Source organism: Pleurodeles waltl, chromosome 3_1 (genome assembly GCF_031143425.1).
Source record: "Pleurodeles waltl isolate 20211129_DDA chromosome 3_1, aPleWal1.hap1.20221129, whole genome shotgun sequence".
NCBI lineage: Eukaryota > Metazoa > Chordata > Amphibia > Caudata > Salamandridae > Pleurodeles > Pleurodeles waltl.
In genome coordinates this window covers 1,636,878,791-1,636,901,311 of record NC_090440.1, presented here as the reverse complement: position 1 = coordinate 1,636,901,311, position 22,521 = coordinate 1,636,878,791, and the positions used below count along the sequence as shown (strand labels likewise).

At 44.6% G+C, this 22,521-nt stretch overlaps 1 protein-coding gene across 1 annotated transcript; it reads right to left on the bottom strand.

The window, feature by feature from the left end:
- Nucleotides 1–11,979: 11,979 nt before the first annotated feature.
- Nucleotides 11,980–18,101, bottom strand: SP5 (Sp5 transcription factor). The gene is made up of 2 exons (XM_069225315.1): nucleotides 17,806–18,101; nucleotides 11,980–15,247 (listed from the first exon to the last, which is right to left on the bottom strand). The coding sequence occupies exons 1-2, from the start codon at nucleotides 17,854–17,856 to the stop codon at nucleotides 14,192–14,194; spliced, it is 1,107 nt and encodes a 368-aa protein (XP_069081416.1). The 5' UTR covers nucleotides 17,857–18,101; the 3' UTR covers nucleotides 11,980–14,191.
- Between the last annotated feature and the right edge of the window lie 4,420 nt (nucleotides 18,102–22,521).

The window sequence follows — 22,521 nt, the reverse complement described above, 5'->3', positions numbered from 1 at the left end:
TGTTGTAAGTTTGATAATACCAAACGTTGTCCCTCATTATCAAGTACATCTGGATTCTAGTGCAGTAATTTCACAGCAAAGTTGCTGGTACGACAGGGGTGGATAGCTGTGATAGTCACCTTTCAGAGTTTCTCCTATGGAATGAGAAATAAATAGGGAAATCTGTGCTACTGCACAGATTTACTCAAGTATTTCCCAAATTACGAACTACTTAACCCCACTAGCTTTGATCTGACTAAATCTGTCCTGTGAAATGTGGGTGTGGCAATACTGCATTGTGAATTACTGCATTACTAATATCGCTGATTTGAGCAGAAACCGGTTTCCTCTCAAATCAGTGTGACAGTGTTACTCGGAATGAAGCCCTCAGTGGGCTACTCGAGCTGTGTTGCAATGGGGCACACTGCTGTGTGTAACATATTAAACAGAACTGAACTGTAGCTTTGAGTACACAGCAACTTCAAATTACCAGTCGCGTATGCACAGCTCTCCACTCCCAAGTGCGGCTCTGGCAGGTGTGTCCAGTGCGTGTATTTTAATATCATGCATCAGTTTGTAAGCTCATTGACATCAGGCTAAATTGAATGTTTGTGCTGTCCCGTGTGGCTGTTGAGGGTACTTTCTAATGTGTTGAGTGTTTGCTTGTTTCTTGTTGGTAGCAAGGAAGTGCTACAGGGAGCACATTCATAACCACTTACCTGCTGTATCCGTGTTGTGTTTGATGTGTGCAAAGTGCTATGTCTTATGCCTCGTGTTGGATGCGGGGTATCGGTGCCTAGCAAGTCTGCCATCCCAGATTTCCTGGTTACATAATACCCCACTGCAAGCTCCAACCACCACAATTGTTAGTTACATCCATAACACTATTTCTTTCATCATGACTTCTACTGCCCATGCTTCTCGCTCGCAGATGGGTGTTTTGGTGTTAGGAAAAAAGCATGAGAAGAGGCAATGGGATTTTCTATTCTTTGCTATTGAATTACCAAGAACAATTTGGGCCAAGTACAACTGGAGCCTGTTAACTGGGCTTTGGGAGAGTTTGGTGGGGCAAAACAGACAAACATAGTCTAGTGCATGGGAAAGTCACCAGGGGTGCGGCTGATTCGGGCTTCACTTAACTGACTGCATACGCTATATAACCATATTTCTGTTTTATACCAAGCTAAAAACGTCATGCTTGTTTTACACCCAATTGAGCAGACAATTTAGTTTCAATCAGAAAACATGTATATAGTCCACCATTACTGACGTGGTGAATAAGGAAAAGCAGACCTCTCGTGTTTCTCCTTTTACCTGACCAGTTCCTCACAAACCGGAAGTGAAGAGGTTAGGGACGGAGTAGGTAAGTGAGTGACAAATCTTCGATAATATGAGACCAGTAAGTAAGTGAGTGACACGTCTTTGATAATATGAGACCAGAACTTAACTCAAAATAATGTGATATTGGTTTCACCAGTCTTGGGCAGTGGCAGATGAGGCAGTCATTATCTGTTGGCTACAATCCCTTACCACTTGAAAATAATCCATGCACATTATCTGTCAGCTATATTTTTTAGCCAGGAAAATATGACAAAAAAATCAGAATCATATGTGAAGAAAAAACACAGCGGGCGTCCTCTCAGGGAACATGTAGCTGGTGTTTATTTACTGTGCTGAGTCTGTTTTCAGTTTCTAATGCAATGGAAGATAAGGGGGGGGGGAGACATAATATATCCCAGAACAATCAATCTGGACATGTCTGTTTTCTGTTGAGCACTGTGTAATGTCTGTTGAGTATCAATCCAGTTTTATAATAATCTCACTTTGTAGCAGCATTTAGCAAAAATTCTGAGAACGCCCATTCTTTGCAAAACAGGAGCAGTGGAAAATGTTCAAGTGGATTTACCCAAGAAGACAAAATTTGGTAACATGGTAGTGGGTGGACACAAAAGGCCATTTTGTTCCAGTTTCCATCCCAATCTGGAGCACAACTGTGGTGGGTGGTTCTGATGTGATCCCATGGCACTGTTGACCTATCCTCCCCTGCACTTGGAAAATACCACTGTTGTGGTCTTTACTCAGGTCTCATGATACAGTGTTCAATACAGGCATGTTTTGTTAACGAAGCACAACACAGATAAGAATGTCAAGCCTCTGAGGATTAACCATGGCCGTGCAAAGTTGCTTCCCCACTGTTTGCAGAATAGGAAATAAAGGATTTCACAACACTGCCCTAGTGTCCTGAGGCTGCCTGTTGGTGGTTAATCAGTGGTATCAGTGGTGGATGCCATTCTTTACCATTGGTGTCACTCTTCCTTCTACATTTCACAATACCTTTTGGTCGGGTTGAGAAGTGTTGTTCTCTGGTGTCGAAGAATACTGGAGGTATACTCTTAGGGAGCCATTTAGTCCCCAGTAGGCAATCCTCCTAGGCTGTTGCTTCCTCCGACCACCCATGGCAGACTGTCTCCTGTATTACCTTAAACAGGGTGGCCCATGATCCAATGCACTAAAAGAGAGCCCAGTGATAGATGGGCTGCCGCCAACATCTAACCACGAGCAGACTCCTCTTGTAGTCAATCAGCGGCTCCTCCCTTAATGTTTGCAATCAGTGCTAAAATTGTGTTCTAATGTTTGGGCCTGTAAACCTGTCACCCCATAACCGTGCCTGGAGTTAGGCCTATTACAAAGAGATTGCACTATCCCTGTTTGTGCTGCAGCGCACCTTCCAATTGGTGCACTAGGTGCAAACAGGAGGAGGGCATTCTATTACTGATACTGTGCTGCCCCCTAAGCAGATATGAACTCCTGGATGCCCTAGGGTCAGTAAATTAGTGAAAGACAGAATGGTTGCTTGAAGCAGCCATTCTGTCTTCCACTGCACTGGTGGCACCCACCTGCACTTCAAAAGTGGGGGAGCAGGGATACCTCTGCAGGAAGCTGCAGGAAGAGCAAAGGCCGCCCCCCGAAGGGGGCATAACGGGCCAGTGCCGTAACGGCCGCCTTGGACCTGGAAGGGACTGGTTAAACCAGTTTTGGGCAGGGTGCGCCAGCTCAACTGTGGCGCCCTCTCCCCGGAACAGCAAGTTGGTGAGAAGGTGCAAAATGCAGAAAGGCCAATGAGGGGGGTTTGAGTCATTCAAACCCCCCAATGGCGAAACAAGGATATTCCAGTAAGGGGCCAAGGGGGGGCATTTAAGGAGCGTGCTGTCCGCTGGGGGGACAGACAGATGACCCAGGACTGTGCGACAAGACTGAAGAAAATACCACCCTCCCACCCCGACAATAAAGCATCCAGTCGCAATGCCAGACAAACACAAGGGGCAAGCGGAAATTAAAGGAGGTTTTACCAAAATGGACGGTAAGCACACCTAGTAAGGTGGTGTGCAAATGGAAGGCCACACACCTGACCAGATGCCTTACGGCAGGGTGAAAGGAGCCCAACTAAGGGGAGTAAGCGGAACACGGCACTTGCAGCCCAGACCCTCCAGGTCGGATGGCAGGGCACAGGTACACGCCAGGTAGCGAGTTGGGCCTTATCCAAAGAATTAGAGGCTGCACCCTTGGAAAAATGCAGTAAAACGAACACTATGGGCTGAGCCCCCTCCAAAACAAAATGTGGGATTGCCTACAAACATAATGGGGCAAAGAGACATGACAAACAGAGGCCAGGACTCTAAGGCCGATCAGTCACTGCTAGTTATGCATTTCAGATTTTAAATTCATTGTAAATGTATTGTTCTTGACCTATGACTAAGTTTGATGACTGTACTGACAGAATTGTGATTTAAATAGCAGTGAAATTAATGCTTGCCGAATCAAAGGAATTTTATTCTTACAGGCAATTACACATTTGTCCATGTCAATAAAAGCGGCCAAGTTATATCCACTGTTAAGTGTCGCACATTACCTGGTTTGTTGCACAACGCCGTTGGCAGGTCAATATTGGAAATACAAATTACTGGAGTGAGACAAATGGGGGTGTTAGTGCCTGTGCCAACCTGCCGGGAGTGTCTGCTGGGTCCATGGGACCCCTTCTGCCTCCAGACAGTTGCCCTCAGGGGTGCACTGAGTTTGCACTACCTTTTTGTGGCACACAAGCAGTGTGCCTCGTGGCAGACTCTGCTACTGCACGCACATTCACCAGAGTGCCCGCTTGAGGTAGGACTGGTGCTGTATCTGCGTTAGCACCACCTGGATAGCCACATAAGCGTCTACGCCCCTTCTATACTACAGTAACGTGGTGGCGCAACAAACAGGTGCTCACTCCCATGGCACATTGTATTATATTGCCCCGGCTGTAACATGAAGTTCTCACTCTGGAAACCAAAAGGCCACCCACTCAACTGAGCTCCACAGCCTCTCCATGCCCACCTCACTGCAGTAAACGGACTCAAGCGGGCTTGACACGCGAGGTTTGCTCAGGGGCTACATTTTCTCATGACATGGAACAAGGATGTGAAGAGGGAGCACCCCCAGGCCCCCAAAACCAGACGGGACTGGCATCTACCTCTTTTTAACTATAGGGCTCTAGGGGTATTTGCTGGGGAGATGGTATTGCACCAGTGTAGCTCAGTCACTAGTACACAGACACTAGTACACAGTGGTTTCTGTGCTAGTTCCGGGTGGACTTGACCAGCACTTTGAACAGATGCAAAACACAGGTCTCTGCATAGCCAGGCGTGCAAGTATTTTTGAGCCGCGTCTATCTCGAAATGAAATAATAGATAAATAAAATCCACAGGAGTGAGGGGAAATCTCAGAGTTCAATAAACTGGTGTGAGGTGACTGGGCACCCTATTTGTTTACCAATACTGAGGTGTGGTGCTTCACTGACGCAGGGGAAAGACATGTCTTTGCAACATTGGTGGCTTTAGGTACATTCGAACTTAGCTCGCACTGCAATCTCTTCCTCCATTCCCTTCAGTCACCTGTTAGAATATCCATAGCGGTGCATCTATCCTTAACCATGTGTCTAAATAGTGTGAAATGTGCAGTTTAAAAAAACCGACAAATGAACACATATTTGCCTACTTGCAGATTGGCACCCTGTATTAGTTTTAAACGCACAAGACGTGTCTGAAACAGCTATCGCCCACGCCCCTTCAACCAAATTCATCAATCAACCCATAGCCAACTCTTACGACCTTACCTGTTGGTCATCCACACCCTGAATCTTAACCTCCTTATCTACATCTTTTCTTCAGCCCCTTGATTATGTCTCTCGTATTCATCCACCTGCACAAGAAGTCCCTCTCCTCCGGCTCAACAAAGTACCTGATGCCGATGAAAAACCACACCTGCTCATTGCATACCTGTCTAGCTTCACCCCCCCCACCACCACCTACGCCCAACATCCCTTTCACCCCACCCAAAATTAATGAGGGCGTAAATAAGGTTAAGATGGTATACTTACACAGTGCCAGATTACCAAATAGGCAAAGTAGGCACCCCCTATGTGCCCATTCCTTTTAGGGGCCCCGTGACAAGGGATCAAAATATTATTGATTCAATCTTGAAAGAAAATTACTATCAAGCTTTCTTAAATTGTTTCCAAAAACTAGAAATAAATGAATCAACTCAAAGAAACTGAAACTTTACATTAAAGACTCTGTGGAGAAAATACTGTATTAATGTAATGTATCCATTAACAACTTAAAGTACATAAGGCATACACATCAGATTCACATAAATTTGTTTCTTAAAAGCTCACCTTCTGTCAGCTGTCAGTTTGTAAAACAATGTGGTGCCAACTAGTACCTGTAACGTTAGGTTTTTTGTAATAAAATTGGTTTACTAAAATTGTTGGTTGTTAAAATTAAAAACGTACTCGGAGATAATTTCTGAGGAGGGTTCCCGAAAATTCCTCTGCCCAGGGGCCTCCACAGGGTTTAATCTGGCACTGCTTTTACATTTTTTATTTCAGGTCTTTTGTTGGAGTTTGTGATGCAGCCACTAAGACACCACTGTTCGCTTTAACTTTACATTTTTCGGGAATTTCACTGTGATCTACGAACGTATGGCTCTTGAAGGCAAGAATTAGATCTATCTTTTTTGGTTGCTACAAGTTTGCTAAGACCACAGTGTTTTGCGATACTTGTTCTCTTCTTATACAGTATACCTATTTAGTGTTCACACAAATGTATTTGGTGATCTGCTTAGAAACTGACATATAATAACATGAACGAATCGAAGTTCGTAAAAGTCTGTGTTTGGTCTGTCGGTGTGTTTTGAATGATGTTTATGGACACTGGAGTGTGTTTCATTTTTAAACCACAGATATATTGTGGCTATGCGTGGACAGCATGACAACCCCACCACAGTGATGGCTTCGCTAACACTCACTTTGTGTGTCTTGATAGAGTTTAGCACTCAGTGAAATTAGTTTGATGTTAGAAAAACCACACATAACTTGTGGCCGGCATGTGCACGAGTAAGGAATGATAGTTTGGCCCACCAGGGTGAGGGCATCAACGCGCCGAATTTGTTCATGCGTTTTATTTGATGCCCATGAACAACTTCATGTTTTTTTTGTCAAAACCCAACGTGACTCATTTTACGCGGCAGATGTGGCAGCTTCAAGTGCCAGTGTATGGATTCCGTTACCGTGTTTTGTATGATGTTCCTTACTACTGCAGTACTTTTAGACCCCTGTGAAACTTGTGGGCTCTATCTGTAGTAAGTCTGACAATCAGCATAACACAGCAATAACTTAGCCCACACCAAGTTCATGTGTTTAGTTTCATATTATTGCCTGATTTGTGAATTTATCATAGTTTGTGGCATCTATATGTGATGTAGGTCAAAGACTTGAGCCTGCCAGGGCATGGAATTCCCCCATTACAAGTTTTAGCGTGGCTTTGATGGTAAATTGTGCACGCCCTGATGTCCTCAACCATCTGTGATTCGTGTGAAAACGAGCGAGTGCTGACTCAGCACATGGGATTAATTTATGAAGGGTTATCTTGTGATTGTGAACTTTTGTAAGGACATTTATAGCACTTGCACATGCTTAAGGGATGTTTAGTTGTTTTCTTGAGAACTCAAACTTCACCAAACTAAGACAAGGTTTTGAAGAGAGTTCAGCATTACATACCAGCAAAATAAGGTGTATGGCTCAGTTCTGAAGGCCATTCCTCTCAAGGTTGGTTTATTTTGGCTAATAGCATACAAAGTTAGTAAGGATGCAACATAAATATTTCCTATTGAGTGAGATATCCACCTTAACTGAAGACTGGACAGGACTTCTACAGCCTGTGCTGTGTTGCACGTATGTGAGACACTTGTGGGTGGGTGAGAAAGATTCTTCTAAGTAGTAATGCTAATGGGAGCACCAAGACTACAGACTAAGAAGTCCATAGTCAGATTGAGCAGTATCCCAAGGGTATACCGCCTCACCTGATTACACGTTTTAGGGTGTGGGAACACACCTGGTCAAACATAATGTTCTAGCTGGAAGCAGGAGGAATATGAGGCAGAAACTGTTGCGGAATCAGGAACTTCTGGGGGTGTCTAAACCAGTAATAGTAGGACCCATTGTGTTACTCCCCTTCTAGCAGCCAAAAATTAATGAAGTTTCTTAATTTTGAAGACAGGGGAGATTATAGGCTGGAAGTAGAGGTGCAGGGTGCTGTGTGGCCCCTTCTGTAATCCAGACCTGATCATGCTGTGGTTCAGAAGGTGAATGAACAATAAAGATGCCTTTACATTTTGCTTTTATATTGTTACATTTGCTGCCCTTTTAAAGAGGGCTATATCACCTTTATAATTGCTGTTTATTTGGAAACTGCTGTGTACATTTATTTCTTCCCCTTCAAAGTGAGAGGTTTTTTATCAAAATGATCTATTTGACATTCCTACTGGGGTACGGGAGGTGATAGAAAAAAATTAACATTCTACAGCCTTTCCTAACACACATTTAAATATACGCTTATTTCAAATTGTCAGCACTTGGGGGAAGCTCATTTTTAGTAATTCTGAAGTGTGATGGTAACAGATTTTAATAGGATCAAATCAAGGCACTTTACTTGGTGATGCTTAAATCCTAAATATTAGCTGACACCTGATTTCTACACATAGGAGCTGTGACCTCTTCAGCCCAGCAAAGTTCAGCTCAGGCAGCCAGGAGTCTCCGCAAATTGTGCATGTCTCGCTCCTGGCTGTCTGACCTGAACATGAAGAGTGTCTGTCAGGCTGACCTTTGCTCAGCCTGACAGGTACTCTTCATGAGGGGCAAAAGGTGGGGGGGGGCATGGACCCTCCGCCCTAAAGGACGGGCTGCAGCTGTCACATTTGATACCCTTGTTTATTTTTGTGTGATGCCTGTTTTTTCACAATCCCTGTGACTTCAGTGTTTAATCATTATTGGCAGCACCCCCACTCTAAAAGTTGTTCCAGCACCACTGGGGTAGACATTAGCTGAGATCCTTTACTCCAACCTCAATACCACTCTTCTAAGAAGTGGACATCTCCTAAAGAGCCAATAAATTGCATATTTTAGATGTATAGGATATACGTGAGGCGATGTGTTTGTTTTGTTTAGCTGCCAACTGCTGATGTGAGCCATGTGACTTTCATGAGCTGTGTGAGATATATGTGACTTGACTTGTCACATCCAAGGTGTACTTGTGTATGCCTACCAGTTCTGTGGTAAATTCACAAACCGTGCCAAAACTGCATATGAATGGTCTTGCTTCAACCTTGAGCTTTGTTAAAATTCTTCTATAACATCGAAAACGCAGTAAACACATTGTGCATAAAATTAAGAGAATTGCCTGTGTACCTACACCTTGTTTGAAGCATTTCCCAATGATGTAGGCTTCCACTTCAATTAATGGTCTCAATACAATGATGCTATCTAGCTTGGTTTTCATCTTGTTTGTGTTTGTGCAAAATGTTGAGCTCTTGATCCTTTCTTACCTAAATACTGTTTGAAGTATTTAGTTAAGTGAAGTTGTTTTTTTTTTTTGGGGGGGGGGGTTTACAACTAAGGTTGGTTTGGTTATTCAAATTCTTTATTTTTTTAACCGTATTGTCGTTTGGCTGTCATTACACATAATGGCTGAGATATTTTCTCTGAAGGCTGTCTTGTTGTTCTGGCCTAGATATCAAAGGTGAGCAAAAGAGCCAAAAGAAAACGTGTTTGCCTTATTGAACAGTACTGTAGGCCTCTGCCTGGCATGTCAGCTTCTTACAATAACATAGATTTAGCTGCGGTGGATGTGTGTGAGGGGCTCTGCCCAAAATGTACCCTTAGTCCTACTTGAACAAGGAAAACAATTAAGTATATTTTCCGAATCTCTCCTAAAGTGTTAGCCATTTTTAATGACATTAATTAGGATAACGTGTTTCATATACATCGCTTTAAATGGGCATGTGTTGTCTGGTACATAATACCTGCACTTCTGTAATTTGAAAGAGCGTACCCACACTTCTCAGCCCTGCTGCAATACAGTTAGCCCCATATGTATCAACGCATTTCTCCATAGACACAGAATGAGGAAAACCCCTTTGTACATCGAGCCCTTAATGCGAGAGTACCCGCACTTTCAGGCGCAAACAGGTACTCTAAAGAGTGGGTACCTGCTCTTCTATATTTTAATTTTAAAGCACTGTTTATATATCGCTTTAGACCACACATCTGCCATTTCTAAGCGCTGTCAATAATAGATGCTATTATTGGCCAACTTACACTACTTAATTTACTGATCGCAGAAGAAAGCCATAGTTTGCCTTCTGGGACTCAAACTGATGACCGCCATTATTGTCATGTCTGTTGGTGTTCGTAGTTAGAAAGTAAGACCTTGTGTGACCATTTTAGATATCATGAATGATGGCATTCAGTAGTAGATCAATGTGTGAGGCTGTGTTGTTTCAGTAGGAAGCCTCAGGTGTGTTAAAACGATTTTGTAAAGCATTTTTAATGATAAACTGCCAAGTATTGGGAGCACCTAGCTTAAATAACTGTGTGCAGCCCGTGCAACCCTGTTAACAACTGTGGTGTTGTGCGGAATTTTTATTTTGGATATCCCTGTTTGCTTGTTGGCAGCTGCCAGGCAAGGCAAGGCTACATGTGCGGGGGTGTCATCCACTGGCAGTCGGAGGTGTTTCTATCGGCTTCTCTTGAGATCTGTCTTACTCGACACATAAGTGAATGTTCCATGAGAGCATCTGAGACATTCACTTAGACCAACTAAGCTCTTCTCCACCTCCACTCGAGGGCAGAAGAAAACAGAGTAACAGACACAGTAAGACCTTGCTGCTGGCTTGTAAAGCAATACTGCAGAAGAGAGCAACACTTCAGGCTCTGTAACTGCACGTTTTACCCTTTCTGCCCACAACCTGTTACTTGGTAGATTGTTTGAGGAACTACCTGGAGGTTCGCGGACAAACAATTTTCAAATACTTTTGCTATGATGGGGAGAAAGGCTACTACAAATAATCCTCTGTTGTCAGCTCTTCTGTTTTTGAAGGGGGGAGGGTGGGTGCGGTGCCAAAAGGGGACCAGGGAAAGTGCCTACAGCACTCCATATATTAGCATATACTTTCCGGCTGACCCCGAGATCAAGATGAAATGTATATTTGGCACATTCAGCATATATTTTGCATTTTCTCACTCTTTAAAAATCGATTCTAATATTGACAGGTGCCTTATTTTTACTATTTGAGAGCGAAGCAGTTGTGCATGCAACACATTAACTGCCGGCAAGCTCATATGTCCTACTACCACAAGTCAGGTAAAAGTTTATATTACTACGACAGACAACTGCACTCTTAGAATATGGAAAAAAAGTTGGCATGAGCTTCAAACCTTGCTTAAGTTACATGCCCAAAAAAGAGTGTGAGGGTTCCTACTCATCCCTGTGCCTCATCTGTAAAAATATTTAACATTAAAATTCTGCACTCTCAACAGTGACTGTTTAACACGTTGCCTAGTGGTATCAAAATAATGTGTTGCTATCCCAGACTTCACATTTCGGCGTTTCTAGTGTGGTTTTTAATCACACCACATATACACAACACTGTTGCACACTGGCTCAAGTTTGAAGTTCTCATGCGGACATAAAAGCGTTTTGTGTAAAACCTTCCACTGCTCCAACAATAATGCTAAATCAAATATCTAACAGAAAAAGTGATGCTAAAACACACACACGTGGTGGGTATGGAGGAACTGAGAATCCAGCACACACCAATTCATAACAGAGCTGATCCGTGAGTGTTCTAAGGATGTGTCAATAATGGGAAGCTACTGCATTCAGGAAATCGGGCAAGATTTACATCATGAGAGCCCTGCAATTCTTTAACAGTGAGATGGTGGTGCATGGTGCAGGCTACCAGAAAGGTGAATCTTAAGAGCTGCGTCAATAACGCATAGTTGAATTTCAGGGCAGGGTACATGTCGAGAGAGGCATCTGAGAATCCTTAGAATATCTAAGTACAGGATAACACAGCACCATGAAAGGCAGAGAGAGTAACTTTGTGTAAGAGATCTATGGCTCTCAGCAATAGAATAAGTGCACGCTACACGTCAGACTATCTTTGTGTTTTAGGAGCTGAGCTCTCCAATGGCCAACCAGTGCCATATCATTGTATGGTGGTTAACAAAACTGAGGGTCACAGGCAATCAAATCAATTAATTGAAGTTGTTTAGTATCAATTTCGTAGTATGCAGTCTCCTAGTATCTGTATGGGGCCTCTCGTGGTACTGTCTGGATCTCAATAATAACATGCTGGTGGCTTACGGTTGTATATATTAATGACAACTAGAATGTTGTTTACTTTAGAGATGATCGCCCACTCATAACCCCCTCCACCTTTCTGTTCCCTCAATGCACAACTATTGTAGATCGGTAGTACTCTCCCATGATATCAGGAATTATCAGGTTCCACGCCCTCCCCTCCATTCTCACGGATTACACCTGTCCGTGCATTAGCTAAACAAACAGAAAAGTTAATTTCCAACAGTTTGGAACAGTAACAAAATAACACAGACAAGCAGCTAGTCAAAACGTGTCTTTAAAAAAAAAAAAAACATACATGGTATCTACAATTTATATATACATGCCGAAAGAGGAAAATGTATCCCTCCAAATCTGATGTAGTTGAAAACATGAAATATACACACACAACCTCACGGCGGTTATAAAGGGACCCCTACATGCTTCCCATGGCTACTCACACAACCGCTCTGCTAGTCTGAAAGGCCTTGCAGAAAAAATAACATGTGTGGTTAAGCATGCACCATGCATGCTTGTTCTATGGTGGTGGGCGTAGCGTTCGGCCCGTTGGGCAGAAAACATACGATTTTCGATAGACAGAAGCTTCCATCCGACGTGAAAACAATTGACTAAATTTGCTTCAATTATGGCAGAATTTAAGAAAAAACGCGAATGTCACACAAAAACGTGTCCGGCGTCATTTCGTGCTTGTTCCTCCAGTACTGGAAATTGGAAGATATTTAACCCATCAACAGCTATGTGCAAAACAATATTTTCAGACTCTTACGAATTCTCAGAATAAAGGATGAACCTCTTCGTATAAGATGCGTTTCCATAGAGTGTAACTGATACAGCTGGTAAGCGGAGCCGAAAATGAACATATTGGGGCCAGAATCGAGGTTTGCGGCGAATTGTGCGGAAACGATCACAGCAGGAGTTCAGCTGAGTTGGCATTAGTTAAAACGTTTCTCTTCTGTTATTTTAGGCAACTTTCGGTGAGCTTTTCGCGGAGCAGGCCTCGCTTGTGTAGGCTACAGAGCACATTCAATTCATCAAGGAATCTCAATGAGCTGTACTCGTTTTCCCTCTCTGGGAGTGCAGTCCCACTGGCTTGTGGAAAAGCCATGTCTTACCTCTGAAGTCACAGAACTTCCAGTTCACGTTTTTTCGCGATTAGTGCTCAAACAGATCTAAAACTTCACCTGTGGCTGGGCACTTCTTTCCGCCTGTGGTGCCAGCGTGTGTGTGTGGTTGCAACTAGTTACTGTATCCGATGCCAGTGGTCAATTTTTTCGTTATCAAGCCCCACCCCCTTGAGTCAATATCATTTCTTTCAAGCCCTCCTACAACTTTTCTTATGTGTGTTTTTGGACGCCAATAGGATATGGAGAAAGGAAATGTTTTCAAAGTAATATTACCAACAGCTTCATTCAGTTGTCTTTTCCGTTGATTAAATATTAGCACAAACAGTTAAGGAATATCCTAAAATGAGGTCGGTGTTTGAGAGAAGCGTATACTTCTGTTGCCAATGCTTTACATACGGTTTGTATTTTTTAGGTGGGGGAGGGGGCCTGTAAAGTGTGTGTGTTTAGCCGCACTTCTGACATTGCTATGTTTGGATTCTCAATCTGCTTCATCTTGCACCATACCTGTATTATGTCTGCGGGAAGCGTGCTCCTGTGAAACTGCTTTTATCTGTTCCGTGTGAGAAAAGCTGTCCCTGCTGTATCTGTATTGCATGAATGAAGTGGGCATTGTTGCTGTCAATGCAGCACGTTCTTGCAAATGTCCTGCTTTTCAGTGAATGCCACCGGTTACCGTCCCAGTGTTTGTGGGAAGCTTGCACGGCGCTGTCTGTTTACATCACAGCAAAGCTTGCTGTGTATGTAGTTGTCTGGCGGGTGCGCGCCCCCTCCCCGGAGTACACCCCAAACTTTGAAGATCACGACCTCATAACTCTGACTGGAAGTTAGTGCTGTGTGTCTTCAGAAGACTGTGCAGTTAGGGCTGGGGCATCTCTAGCGGTCCAAGGGCAGCTGCTTGCTCACATTGCGCCATGCGAAGCCGAGGTGACCAAGGCTTGTGTTGGGTAACTTGGTCGATGTGCAGATGCCCGCTCCCGTTGCACCAGGCGAGGCTGAGGCAGTAACAGAGTAGCCCTAGTGGTCGATGGACAGCTGCCTGCTCACACTGTGGCTGATGAAGCCGAGGATGTTACTTATTCTTGTATTCAGTAACAGAGCACCCACGTGGTCGATCTGAAGCTGCCTGCTCACGCTGCACCACGTGAAGCCAGGGGTGTTACTTGTGCTTGGAGTGGCACACATGCACCTCCTGCTTTAACAATGCAATGGATGGGAATAAAACATGGATCTCCCTATTCAATTCTCCTCTCTAATTGCATGCACTTGGAAGGCAGTGGACGGCAAAGGATTCTGTCTACAGACGAAGGTGGCAAGTAAGTGTTATGGTTGCAGTCACGTGCAGGCCAGTGTCTAGTGCCCCCTCAGAGGCTCCTGCTTCACCGCCCGCTCCCCACCCTTCCCTTTCTTGCTTTGGTGGGTCTTCACATGCTTGGCCAAGTGGTCACTCCTCATAAATCGTTTTCCACACTCCGCACACACAAAGCGCTTCTCTCCAGTGTGAGTCCTCAAGTGCCTCTGGAGCTCGTCAGAGCGGGTGAAGCTCTTGCCGCAGAACAGCCAGTTGCAGATGAAGGGCCGCTCACCGGAATGCCACCGTAGGTGTGCCTTAAGGTGCGAGGTCTTGCCATACACCTTAGCACAGCCGGGGATGTGGCAGATGTGTTGCTTCTTCCGCCCTGGCTCCTCAACCCCACTGGAGGCCTGGCAGTTGGGACACCGACATCTCCGGCATCTCCGGGCCGTCGCCACAGGAGCCTTAGAGTGCAGTAAGGCGGCAATCTGAGTCTGGTATTGTGCAAAGTCTGAGGGCCCAAGCACCAGGCTGCTCTGCAGGGGGAAGTGGTGGTGGGCCATGGAGGGATGCGGGCTCATTGAGCTGGCTTGCTGAATGCTCCACCAGGACATGTCATCAGTTGTCTGAGGGGATAGCTGTCTGGGCTGTTGGTGGATGAGGTTTGAATGTCCGGGCACATAGCTATGGATGGCAGAAGCTGCAGCATAAGATACAGCGGGCACATAGGTGGCAGAGCAACCCGACTGCAAAGCTGGTATAGCAGAAGACAGCATCTTAACTGGAGAAAACTCATATGGATAGGAGGGATCCGCTGGGGGCGTCAAAGGAAGCTCATGAGAGCTGAATGAAGCCTGGTGATGGCCAGTTCGCTGGGCTTTCTGTGAAACAAATCCCAGATTGTTGTGGGGAGGAAGTCTCCCCGGAGAATGAGACGACACCTCACTAGACCAGGGGTGGAAGATCCTCGATGGCGATCCCAGAGATGGGTCGAAGGTGACCTGGAAGAATTCTGGAGGCATGGCACCGGTCTGCCCAATGCGGCTGCAGGTTGCTGCCAGGAGAGCCAGTGGCGAGTGCTGGGCCCCGTCTGGGGACGTGCTGGGGGTGCGGTCCTATGGAGATAAAAAATACACTGTTATGTATGGCTCTCAAAGGAGTCAGAAACTGATAATTATCACAGCTGTACAAAAACACCTTTTTTTCACAAGAAATAAAAATGACCCTACCCCACCAAAGCAAGAATCTAGACAACCAACATAAATACAAAATTGTCATGGCAAAGCAATCCACAGGAGCACTTGAGTTGATGAATATTCACGAGTAACTGAATCTAGAAGTGATGTCCTGAACTAGTAAATGCAGTTCCACCAAAGGGACAAAGTCAAACAACTATATAGTTTGGTCAACTTTTAACGAACACGGGATTCTAGAACCTGTAACATCTGAAAAAGTACAGCAAAACATGAATGTTGTAGGGAGAGATTGATGTTAGCCCTCTTCTTCATTTCAGCCCAATAAGGGCTAACATCTTCTCTGCCTTTGCTTCCACCTTCTATAGATCTATCCTCCACTGACACATTCACTTTATGGAATCATTTGGCTTTATATCTTAATTGTAATCTCAAGCAAAATAAACTCACATTTGTTCATTTGTGCCCTCAATTTACATTGCAGAATACCAAACATATCACACTCGCAAAGACTTTTGAACTGTCATCCAAATATTTGAATGCATGAAGGCTGAAAACCCGTTTACAACTTACATGCAGTAACGAGCAACAAGATTCAGTTTCAAGTCGGGGGCTCGTACAGATCACCAAGTTTCTCAAATAACATGCAGTTTCCATTAACTCACTTTGATGTAAGCAAAAAATACATGTAAAAGCAGATCCATTTGTCTTTAGGGCTGTGAAATTAAATTACCTCATCACAATTTAGATGGGAGTGGGGGCGGCTGAGGACAACCTTTCCAATTTACTGGGAGGTTTTCCACCAGAAGCGAAGATCCACTTACTATGGGTAAAGTTAGGTTTAAGAAAGCAAGTGCATCTACTCAAGCTAATGTGTTTCAGACATGGACCCTTCTGACAGACCGCATTTGTCTACTATAAGGTTTTATCACTTTTTCATTGTTTTTATAAAGCCTTTGCATTAATTTTCCTGCACGCAGCTCTGTGGTCCTCTAGGAAAAGACCTTTTTGATGAATGAAACTTTTGCTACATTATTCTTTTCACAGCTCTTGTGCTTTCTCCTTTTAACATTTGTAATGATTTATCCTAATCTAAGGTTTACCCTTTGAATTCTGCATTATTTTGCATGGCTACTTGGGAGTTTAATTGACATTATTGATGTTTAAGCCTAGGGTATTTGTGTACGGGAATTAATTCACTGCTCTTCTGTCTATAAGGATGTTTACTGTCTCACAACTATATAAAGTCATACTTTTGTTAAATCCAGCTAGTTTAAAAACATAAAACTTCATAACAGGAGCTACAGTTTTCATTCTGCCAAATGTATTTCTTGTGGATGTTCTGAGCAGGACGGTGAGCCATTTCAACAAAAGCAAAGATCGAGGTCCCTGAAGTAAGCTACTTTAGAGGTAGTAATCTAGAATTCCGCACGGTATATTAAAGAGCTCTACAGTTCACTCCTACCCAATTTCAAAAAGCAAACAAGACTAGTGATTCACGAAGGTTTAAAATAACCGCGCGGCTACTTCTTCGTTCTACGCACTATTCTGCAGGTTACATCAAATATTTCAGGCGCTATCCTGGAAATATATGACAGTCGCAGATTTCTATGAATACTTAAATGCAGATTTCTGAGCATTCGGATACAACTCCAGCGGTGGAAATACAATGCAAATGTGCATTTGGCATTACAATTTATTTCACCAGTGGAACCTTCCTTATGCTCCCATCAGGGTATTTATCAAGTCCCAGTCCTAAACCAAAAACATACAAACGCCTGCCCACGCCAGTTGTAAATTTGTATGCATTTCCGGCGTAGAAACAAAACATGCACTTGTAACGCATTTGTATTTGTAGCTGTTCACCAAGTTTTACAGGTGGACTTACGAGAGGAACACACATAGAACTCTCCTCTAATGCGAAATTTGCAAAAGTGAAAATTGCATCATGTTGACAGAATATCCAGTTACTCGTCTCGTAAGACACGCGTGCAGGGGCGCGGGCGACAAGTTTAGGAGCGCATACACTTCTGACGCAAGCTTAAGTGGAAACAAGGAGCACGGCAAGTGAGTCAAGGTGGCCGGACAGCTCCACGTTTAGGCTCGTGCTGCCACCACTGTTCGGCGCAGCAGCAGTGGGCGATCTTCCCGTTCAAATACGTCACAAACTCGGCAAAAGTTCAGGTACTTTTCAAGCCGTGCCGTGCAGGGAGAGAGAACCATTGTAGGATACCTGCGGGGTCGCCGTTACCTTGCTTCACGCCATTTAAACTCTAAGAGCGGGGGTCTGGAGCGGGAGTGCGCGGGTCAGAGGCAGGAAGGAGATCCAGTCAACCTTGCGGGCGTTGGTGATTTGGGGCTGCTAAAAATCAAGGGCAGCGTGGAGCGGGTAGGACCCACCGTCCCCTCTAAGTAGAGGCTCCTTGGGCGCTCCCGCCGGGGGTGGGCGGAGTGCGCGGCTGGGCGGGGGACGCACCTACCTGTAAGAAGGCGTGGAGAGGGTCCCCGCGCAGCAGCGCCACCGCTGCCATGACTAGCGCTCCTGGGGACGGGGTGGGCAGCGGAGGTGAGGCATGGACTGGCTGCTGAGGTCCGGGGTGGACTTCGCCTCTACCTGATAGAAAACGGTTAGCTTCTCCTCTGCCCCAGCTCCGGGCGGATCCTCTCCGCCGTCCCCGGCTCTGAGCGGGATAGAGGTGCTCTAGCTGGGCTGAGCCTAACACTCTGCCTGACAGAGCTGAGGCGCTCCCCGCCCGGCCCGGGATCACCCCCGGGAGGTGCTAAGCCTCCCCGGGCCGCAGCCAGTCAGAGTCGCGCTCGGCCCTTTGAAGTCCGCGCCGCCCAATCATCAAAGCGGCGGCCCCTGTGAAGTGCTGAGACCGCGCACTGTTTGCGGGGCTGCATGAAAGAAGGGCTGCTAATCAGTGGGCCGACCGGGGAGGGGGAGAGGCGGGACAATTAATGAAGTAATCACTGTGTGAGAAATGTATATACACAAATAATTGGATTCCCCTGATCAAAGGGCTCCTAGCAGCCTGGAGACCCCAGCTATTGGATGCCTGGGCGCTGGATCCCACCCTCCCTCGTTTTTAGTGTGAACAGGGCTTTGCAACAAAGCCCAAAGTGACAACGTGTCTTTGTTATCTGGAGGGAGGTCTTCCTGCCGCATCCGGGCTGGCCCTGAGGGAGGACACATCCAGTCACTCACTTCTGCAACTAATAAAACCCACTCCTAGGGTCGGAAAGAAAGCCACAGAGATTACGCCCTTCTTCGCACCTGCTAAGGAGGACACCCTATCATGAAAACAACATAAGACCAGCCAGCGAATCTTGACGTTTGATGTGTATAAAAGCCTGGTCTGTGATCGCCCCGTTGACACTGTTGCTCTTCAGGCTATATAATAATACAATAGCATCAGATAGCGCCGAACCTTTTTTTACTTTTTAATAATAAAAAGTTTTAATCTTCATATACTTATTGATGTGCACCGTGTCTGTGACTACAGAAGTTTCGATAATCCACAGACCAACACTTAAATATTGATAACGAAGCTATTGAAAAACGCGTGGTAATCACCTTCCGCACATTGTTCGCTCCTCTAAAGCTTTGTTAGCTAAAAAGCACTGGCAGTACCCTCGGAGGCTTCAGTACTGTCTTTTGTATAATTTGTCTTTTGAAAGGTCTAGAAAACGGTCCTCGAGGCATGTGTTGGACGCAAACGCCTATTTTATAATAATGTGGTTAAATTAGCACACGTGGGATTTGTGGGCTGCAACAGCTGGCAGCTCACAGAGAAAATGGGTTACTTTCACAACATACTGGTAATTTTGCGTACGTTAGTAGTTAAAAGCAGAGCCACTGGACCATGTTCAGGGCCGGACAGGCACAGAAAGTAGGCCTGGGCATCAAAATAAGTGACCTCCATTAGTGAATAGGATAGCTAAAAATTGGCATGTGTTTGCAAACTGGGTCACTCTTAAACTTATAAAGACACTCTGTATAAGTGTTTTGCAAAGGTAGGGAAGACTGGATTTCAGCTTGCTGCAGGCAATGTTTATTTTAATCTCGGGAAAATCAACAGTAAAAATCGACCCAGAAGACCAAAAAGAGACATACAAACAGCCAAAAAACAGTCCACCCACTGACCTGTCAGACCAGCCCTTCAGGCACTGCCTGATTCCTTGTAGGCCTGTCCAACACTGACCATGTTAAAACACTGCCCCTGTGTTTAAAAATAAAACAAATCTATATTGCTTGCGTGACTACTGGGTATTGGGTAATAGCAACAAATGCTATTTGCAACATGTAGGCCTTGAATGCAATATTGAAATAAACTTAGACATATTTAAACATTGCCAATTTATTAGAATAATTGTGAAATATTCTGAGGGGAGTCAGATGATTTTTTATTTTTCCCCCCACCCTTTGGGGGTGCAGCATTCAAAAGTTTGAAAAGGGGATGTGGACAAGATGGCAGTCGGATAGGATGCGTCTTCCCGTCCCTCTGCTTCCCTGCCACTATAAGCCCAGCCACTGGCCCTTTGGGGTGTCCAAGTGCACACTCACCTGACAGTTCTGCCTTGGGGCACCTGCCAGACGAGTGATGAGCTGTGATCGGCAGCTGTGAGGTGGGGCTGATCAGTCGTTGTCTGGGGTCAAGGAGTGCTGGTGCTCAACAAGATGGTGGCGCCTATCGGACGGTAGCAGCCGTTCCAACCTGAGGTGCGGAGTAGGTTGACCACCTGATATGGAGGCAAATTCTGAGCAGGACTGTAAAACATTCAGGACAAAGGGACAACATTCAGGACAAGAATTCAGGACAAAAGTCAATTGCACAGACACATCCAAGGTCCAGACTACTTTATCAGTGCATTTATTTACTATTTCTAAATAGCACTATTTATTCACTATGGTCTTTATGTGATTGCCCATAGGAATGCTGTATTCAAGTGGCACATTGTCTTTATTCAGTAGTAAATGAAAACCCTTGAGTAGGTTGTCGAGGGCATCTGCATTATCCAAATTAACCCAATCTTTCTTGGAAAGAAAGCAACGGCATCATTTTGATTATGTTTCTAAACATTTTAAAACCTATGGCACACAGTTTGGGAAACATTAGTAACTTGGAGATGACCTGGACAAATCTCTACACAATGCGGACTGGGCTAAAATATTTGGATATCCCCATAAAGTATCCTGCGGCTTCTGTTTTTAAGTATATTCAGTTTAATTTTCTGAACTGAGCCTACCTTACAACTGCCTGCATTACCAAAACATATCAGGGAGCTGCAACTGCATTTGTCCTTGCTGTATGCAGTTAGATGTCAATTTGCGTCATATGCTTTGATCTTGCCCCACACTCTTTCATACTGGCAGAGAGTTGTTGAGGTGCTGTCAACCATGATGGGCCGTGTACTAATGAATTCCCCAGAAATTGTCCTATTCGGCATATTCCCCCGCCCTATGTTTGAGAAACTCTTCCTTGATGTGGTTTTTCCAGTAAACCCAACATTACACTGCATTGGAAGGATCCATTTCCTCCAACTAGTGTAAGTTCGACAAAGGGCTTGCTCTCTTGGTTTTGATCTGAGAGCACCCTGTGACACAGGAATGAATGAGTGATCTGAGAAAATATTTTATTGCAGAGATGTGGGATATTTTGGTGGAGGTCTTTACAGACTGCACCAAGGATGATACACTTCCCCTGTATTCCACCCAACACGTACACTCTTGGTTTCTATGCACTTGTTGTTCTTGCCAAATTTAAGTAACTACAAAAGGCATTGGTGTAAGGGCACCTATCTCTGATACACTGTTGGATTTTCCCACTTGAACACTTTCTTTTAAGCACCACAGGGTTCATTGCTCTGCTTCCCTTGTCGTAGTTGGACTCTCGCTCCTAGGCGAGACTGATGGTTTAGGGATGACAGCGCTTTTTATTTGTAGATGACTAAGCAAATCCTACAACAAGTCATAACTGCCGGCCCAACCCTCCCACCTCACAAGCATACCTCACCAAAAACCCAAACAGTAAAAGGTGATTTCTGGCAGCCTTACACATGGACTCTAGATTGTGACATCTCAGGGGAGTAATGGTTGAACGGAAGTTACCCTTTTCTCTCGTTAGTAATAAGTCTCAGTCACACACAGGCAATGAAGGAGATGCAGGAGAGTTTTCAATAGGTTTATTTAAAAGACTGCAATCTACAGTAAAATGTATGAGCTGCAATGATTAGGATAATGGACAATAAAGAAAGCATAATTGTGAAGATGAGTTATTAATACGTTAATATCTTGCAATGACCATGAAATGTAAAATCCTTAGCCTGGAGAACCTGGGGCCATATGTACAAACACATTTTCCCATAGACACAGAATGGGCAAAACTGCTTGCTACATCTGGCCCCTAATCTCTAACCTAATGAGAGCTAGGTGTGATAAACTTAATCTGCCAGTACCATGTCCATGAGAAGCATCCCCCAACCCACGTTACCTTGGAATGAGGTCTCTAGGTCAGACCCCGTGGTGACATGAAGGCTGAGTTCTGTAGCAAGGTGACGTGCAGCATAGATGGCATCTGGAAGGAATCTCTCTGATAACCTTGTCTGTGTAAGATGTACTTATACAGATCATGTAGGACCCCTGACACAGGTCTGTTACCAAACAATAGAAAAGGGGGCAGACTTGTGGTGGCAATTATGTAAACAATTCCCAACAAGTGTACATTATGTTACTGTCACACTTAAGTGAGAAAGGGACATGATGTGGATGCCTGCGTACATCACTTGATTATGATGCTGATAGTGATGCCTTCACAGAGTAGCACTGATAATGAAAATCAAAACATTTCCCTAACTATAAAGAATAGCAGCCATCTTAAAATAAATAATAAAGTAAATTGGCTAAGACAGAGAAAGCTAAGTAAGTAAAAAATCATTAGGTGACTGGGCACAGGCCTGCAAGCCAAAAGGCTAAGCTAACCTTCTGAGTCCCAATAAAAGCTAGATTGGATTCAATACACCTTCCCTTTTTACACAAAAAGGATGCTAATACGCTATTGAAGGTGCATGAGTCCAGGCTAAATGCTCTGAGCTAAAATCATGCTAAAATCTATTTAGAAACTAGGCTAAAAATCATACAAAGAGATAAAATGTCAACCATGACAAGCACAGCAAGCCGAATGCGAATTGGCAAT

Coding starts and splice junctions, on each gene's coding strand:
- SP5 (XM_069225315.1), bottom strand. CDS start 17,856: ATGGCAGCGGTGGCGCTGCTGCGCGGGGACCCTCTCCACGCCTTCTTA. Junction 15,248..17,805: donor CTCTCCACGCCTTCTTACAG/GTAGGTGCGTCC, acceptor TTATCTCCATAG/GACCGCACCCCCAGCACGTC.